The sequence below is a fragment of the Neopsephotus bourkii genome, unplaced genomic scaffold (assembly GCF_033783945.1).
Source record: "Neopsephotus bourkii isolate Nb327-2 ecotype Australia unplaced genomic scaffold, CSIRO-AGI_Nbou_v1 NB_1707, whole genome shotgun sequence".
Taxonomy (NCBI): domain Eukaryota; kingdom Metazoa; phylum Chordata; class Aves; order Psittaciformes; family Psittacidae; genus Neopsephotus; species Neopsephotus bourkii.
Genome location: NW_026902181.1, coordinates 6585195 through 6591194, shown reverse-complemented (window position 1 = coordinate 6591194; position 6000 = coordinate 6585195). Strand labels below are relative to the sequence as shown.

At 40.4% G+C, this 6000-nt stretch overlaps 1 protein-coding gene across 15 annotated transcripts in view; it reads right to left on the bottom strand.

The window, feature by feature from the left end:
- Positions 1-200: 200 nt before the first annotated feature.
- Positions 201-6000, bottom strand: part of CDC42BPB (CDC42 binding protein kinase beta) — a 97925-nt gene continuing 92125 nt past the window's right edge. For 6 of the 15 annotated variants that reach the window (XM_061376266.1, XM_061376268.1, XM_061376276.1 and 3 more), the window contains 8 exons: positions 4685-4782; positions 4488-4572; positions 4231-4351; positions 4024-4141; positions 3073-3111; positions 2836-2944; positions 2672-2742; positions 201-645 (listed from right to left, as the gene is read on the bottom strand). In XM_061376266.1, the coding sequence (XP_061232250.1) occupies positions 514-645; positions 2672-2742; positions 2836-2944; positions 3073-3111; positions 4024-4141; positions 4231-4351; positions 4488-4572; positions 4685-4782 (773 nt within the window). In that variant the 3' untranslated portion in view covers positions 201-513. Of the gene's footprint in view, positions 646-2671; positions 2743-2835; positions 2945-3072; positions 3112-4023; positions 4142-4230; positions 4352-4487; positions 4573-4684; positions 4783-6000 lie in introns of those variants that run through there. The other 9 variants (XM_061376269.1, XM_061376275.1, XM_061376277.1 and 6 more) reach the window with 4 other exon arrangements.

Genomic DNA, 6000 nt, shown 5'->3' with positions numbered 1-6000 from the left:
CTTAAGATTTAGGAAACAAATAGTTATGGGAAAAAGGGAAGACAGTATTCATCTGAGGATGTAACCAGACCTGCATTTCCTATTTAGAGGTCCAAATTGTGTCTAAAAGGATTTCCTGCTAACGAGACATTACATCATTCTATAGAAAAATAATATTCCTGATATTGTAGCAACATTATCAGTATCTCTCTCTATTCCTCTTTCAGCATAAGAATAAGACTATTTACTGGTGGCCTTAAATGCTCCTATGCAATAAAACTGTGTCACAGCTGTGCAGAAAGGAATCAACCGTAACTGAGCAGTGAACAATTCTGCATAAAAAGCTTGATCACTATTTAGTAAAGAATTTTCTTCATTTCAATGGTTTGTATCTACAATCTGGATATATATTCTTGTACAACACTAGAGATTCAGTGTCAGTCTTGGCACTAGCATCTGAGAAAGCTTTGCCCTGCTCTTGAATACTCCACAGAGTAGTGGATGATCAAAGCCAGAGTAGTGACAGCGGTAGCGTTATGCATCACAGGTTGACTGGTCCAGTCCATCTAGCGTAAGCTGATTCCTATGAGGAGAGTTGGGGCTGGGGGGACCACTTGGATTTGAGCTGTTGGAGGGAGTAGAGTGTTTGGTGGAGTCTGAATCAGGCTGTTAATGAGAAACATGGAAAAAAAAAATAAATGCTTACTTAAAATCAATTCTTCACACTTCAAAGCTTTCAAAGGCACTCAAAAATTAGTGTGAGCAACACTTATGAAGCCGTGTGTATCAAATTTACTTCAGTGCTAAACATTCATGCAAATACTTCCATTATCATCAACAGGCTCTAGTGCAGTCCTGAAGGTGACCTCCTGACATAACAGGAATTATGGCAAAGCAAGTGGAAATTGCTGCACCTCAGGATCCTCTAGCCACTGCAAAGCTTTCCTGTCTGAAAGAGTCTCTTTGTCCACCGTTGCTCTGGATTTACCAGCCTGTGTTTTTTAAGCAGTTTTTATAGCCTAGGAGATTTATCTGTCCATATAAACATGTAAATAATTACATTCAAATCATCTTCAGTTTGGTGAGAAGGAAGGAAGCAAGCATACGAACTCTTTACAAAACAGCAAAAGCATGTGAAGTGCCTGACAAAAGAGTGAAGCTTGCCAAGTATCAGCCTGGTGGTCTGGAAACAGAATATACTTACTGGAGACACCCTGCGTCAATATCTAATAAAGACAGTCTATCCACAGTTACTTCCCCAGCGTTAGGTTGGTTGCTGAATATTTGCCTTCATAGACTGGTCTCACTTCAACAGGATGGCTGGCATGTTTCCCACTATTTTGGTGAGTTACAACTCTGAGCACTGCACACATTCACAGCTAGTGAAATACTGCACAGGAAAACCCGCTACTACCACAGCAAGTTATTTTCAAGAAACGGAATGCATATTTAGCAAATAGATTGAAAGGTAATATCCTGCAAGAATGCTGTTCACAGGGTTTCACATGACTCAAACAATAGTAAGATCATCCATAACAAGATTATCCTAACACGTTCCAGTTCATGCTGCGATAAAGCCAAAAGCCTAAATAAAGCCAAAGGGTGTTATTAGAGCCTCCCTTTTCAAGTTTCAAACTACTGTTAAGGAGTCATAAGAAATTGTAGCATCTACTGAAAAAGAAAACATTGTAAAAACCTTAGAATTCACCACTACTTGTGCTTACAAACAGCAACTATCATTAAAGCATGGAACTTGGAATTCAGGAAGGATGCCGCAGAAAACCTAAGTCAACTGACACAGTGCATCATCTGGAAGATCAAGACACTTTAAAGAATACTTGTATTTAGAAATTCTTATTCTAGCACACTTTCAATGGCTTATTCAAGGCAACAAAGGAAGTTGGAGCATAGCTGTGATCAGAACTCTGGACAAGTGCTTTGACTTGGGGTGTGCTACAGCACCCTGCAAACATCTGCCTTCAGGAAAACACCCTTCAAAAACCAGAACATTACACGGGCCTGCGGCTGGGCACCAGAAAGCACTAAAGATGCAAAGATCCTGATCTAGGGGTTTGCCTCTCAGATTATTATTTGCCTAACACTTCCCTTGCACAGGCAGTGCTTGAGTAAAGCTTAGAAGAATCTACACCCACGATAAATCAAGGAAATAAAAATGACATCTTCTCTCTTGATTCAGCAACACCAGTTTCGTACAGCCAGGACATTTCTGATTAGTGGCTACTGGCACATACTTTCACTCTTGCTAAAAGCAGTCTTACTTATTTTAAAATATGGTTCCTACTCAAGTTACAAGAGAAAAAGTCTTCCTTAAGGCAGCACAGAAAATGACTTAACTAGTCGTATTACTTTGCTATTCTATGCTAATAACCCAGAGAACATTTTTAGGAGCTTTGAGGACACTTCATCAATTAGTCACATTTCCCTTGTCTACAAAGCTTAATCCAAGACATAATACTTCTTAAAATATCACTATAAAAAGATCTTTTCACAGCTTTACTTCTGGGCTGGCGTCTCTAACTTCCAGGCTGGAGAAAATATTTGTGGAAGGAAAACATCTCCATAAAGAACACAGTTTTTATGAAGTATTTCCTCAGAAATTTAATTTGTTGGAAGAAAAAAAATCTACGGCAACAGGGTATCGTCAGTCTCCATTTAATAAAAGCTACTTTACCTCTTTGTCAAACTCCTGGTCAGGATCAGACATACTTCGGGAAGGCACAGCTCCTCCCACATCACTGCCACCTGCAGAGAAAGAAGGAAAAAAAGACAGGTTTACACCTCTTGTTGAACCTGTAACTTACAACTCAAAACTGACAAGCTTGCTTTCAGCCTTACTTGATGAGGGCCATGAAATATAGGTTTTGTTTCTCTGCTGCTGCTGTTGCCGTGAGAGGTTAGCCGTAGATGGACATGGTTTTTCATCCTGCGCAGCAGGTAGAACACTCTGCAGTTGAAATGAAACACCTTGTTAGTTAGCAGCAAAAGTGATCCAATTAGGAGCTGTTACTCATGAAAACTGTACTGTGCTTTTGAAGCTATTACAACCAGTGTTGGTAGAAAAACTGAACTTACTTGACCACATCCACATATTTTCAGTAACAGACACAAACCCTGAGAAAGACAGAGAAAGAACTAAGCCCCACAGCAGCCACTGGAACCTGTCAGCCAGCAAACTCTCTATGAAGGGGCAGGGACTGTACCAACAGCTCTGCTTTCCTTCCTCCTCCTGCTGAAAGGACAAATGCATTACACTCATCTGGGCTACCTGAGAAAGACAAGAGAAAGCTCGACTAGCAGCTATAAAATGGAAGGTACGGAACATAAAAGTGTACCTTTTTACCTTCCTCTCTTGGATTTAACACTAAAATAGCTTATAAAATGCTGTATTTGTTAAATACAAAATAAAAATGCTATAAAGCACTGCAACTTACATGCATGTTAGTTACCTTCACAGTATTAGTTTCCCCCTTCCTTGTTTTTGCTCTAGATTTGGCAAAGTGCCACAAGCACACCACTCCAGTTCCTAACAGTTCGTAGCTACTCCTGCCCTTGGATAGGGAAGCAGAGGAGGGACAGGAAGAGGAAGAAAGCAGAGGGGAGCCTTGCAGTGAGGAATGGTCACTCTTGAGAAAGGTTTCAGCAGAGACAGAGCTCATGTGATAGACATGCTCAAAGCCTGTTGGAGGTGACAGCAGAGCAGAATGCTGTGAGGATGAGGGGGAAATAAGTTCATTCTATTATTTTAAGAAGACAAACAAGAAAAAGGAAGGAGGAGAGGCTGGTTATTTACAAAATTACCAACAAGGTCCTGGCAGTGATACCTGTTTCTTTCAGTGTCTTGTTCATAAGTCAGCTAACACTATTTCCTTGCATTGCACATTAGGAAGGTTTATCTTTCTCAAAATGACTAAATGAAGAATTCTGTACAAAGACAATACTTGAACCCCATACAGCTCATCTTCACAGTTTTTCTGAGCAAGAACAAATGCACATATATCTCTCTCTCTTTAAAATGTATTTTACCAGCGGGAGGTCCATGAGAACCTGCATTCCATCTCCTGGTCCCATATGAGCCACGTGGTTGAAATTCGTTGGGTTAGAAATCATCTTTGACCTTAGCTCAGGGTCTCTAAGCATTTCCCTAGAAGAACAGAGTGATTTTTACTATCAGCATTCCCAGTCTCTGCACATCATCATATCTGAAGTTACATACCACGATTAAATTCTTACCGCCTTTGCTGTAATCGCTCTTCCTCAGGAACCTTAAATACAAATCTTCTTTTGCTCCTAGTTCGAAGCATTTGCTTCTTGCTGTTGTCAGATGTTTCTGGTACACTGAGGACAGCTCCTGCTGTAATATCATAATGCAATCTCATATACATAGGTATATGTTGACCCAGACACATCTCATGCAAAGGCAACATTGCTTAAAATTGTCCTGTTAGGTTCATATCATTTTCCCATTTCTCCCCTTGCTCAGTACTCACCTGCAAACGCGTTCTTGAAATATATTAGCCTTGGTGGCTCACAGTTAAGGAGGTTCAGTGTGCCATCCATGTTTAATGGTCTGATCTGTTTTGAGGAAGGAGGCAGAGAATTAACTCAAGCCTAGCATACACTGTGAAGAAATATCTCAATGCGGAATTAGCCCAATTAAGTTCTATATCTAAAGAAAACTACTTACCCTTCGCAGGCCAATAGTCTGCACCCATTCCATAGTGTTAACATCAAATACGTCAACACCATACTCGCTGTACACTGTTACATACGAAGAATTGCAACCTGCATAGATTAAAAAGAAGCATAAAACCCTGATGTGGTTTCAGTAGTCCAGAACTGACATACACTTGGGCAAATTTCAATAGCTACATGTTTTCCACTTCATGAAATACACATTTTAAACCACTTTCTCCCAGCCCTGCTTTCAAACAGATATTTTTGTGGTAAGTTTCGCTAACGACAACTCCAGCATCATGGAAAGATTTGAGTTTGACCCTTTCAGTATTTTTAAACTTCAAATTATGATTTCATGAAATTGCAAAATGGCATCTGAAGTTTTCAGACGCATACAAATTTGCTACTTGGCAGGAAGCGAGCAGCTAGCTTCTCTATAGATGCAGATTACTTCATTTCGGAAGCAGCAAACTAACTATACATCTGCTGCAGGGGAAAAGAGAGGTCCACCATCTGTGAGGTGGGTCATGAAGTCATGATGTGGATCTGTTCTCAATTTCCTTCCTCTTTTGCTAACAATTATCTAGCTTTAGATATTCACGTATGGGCTGCTTTCATCAAGTTAACAGAAAAATGTCACAATGCTTAAAGCCCACAACCCATTTTCTCTTTTTTTTTTTTAAGCATAAAAGGCATCAGCAGACAAGTTTATTTTAGGTCAAATGAAAAGCAGAGATCCTCAGAGCTTCATACCAATATGCCTCACTCATGTAAAGGCTGTGTCCTTATGTAAAGAGCAGTTACTAGAAATTTATGAGATTTAATAGAGAAAAGAGCTGCTTCAATAAACAAAAGGAAAATAACCCAGTAGGAAATCAAACACACCACAGAATCTTCTTAGAAGAACTGAAGTAAGGTTGTGGTGCTATTTTTGAAATTCATTCACAGAAAGCCTCAGACAGCTATCCTAAATATATATCCCAGAAGTGATTTCTAGTCAAGTATTTACTATACAGGGTCATGGCTGGCTTGGAAGTCCAAATCAAAGGACACTACTGAGCATCAGACACAAACACCAACTGCTCCTGCCTGGCCAGCTTGTAGCCAAGGCAGCACTTACCAATCAGAGATGATGAGCTTGATCAGACCTCACTGGTTCGCAGAGAGACACATATGTGTCTGTGCTGGGGTTGCCCACGCTACAGCATTGAGACCTGCTGGCTCCACATCTTTGCACTGTGCTGTACTCAAGCCAAGCAGCCCCACAACACCTACACTGACTCTTCACAGAACCAGCACATTAAGCTGGTTTAGCTGCAACCTAGA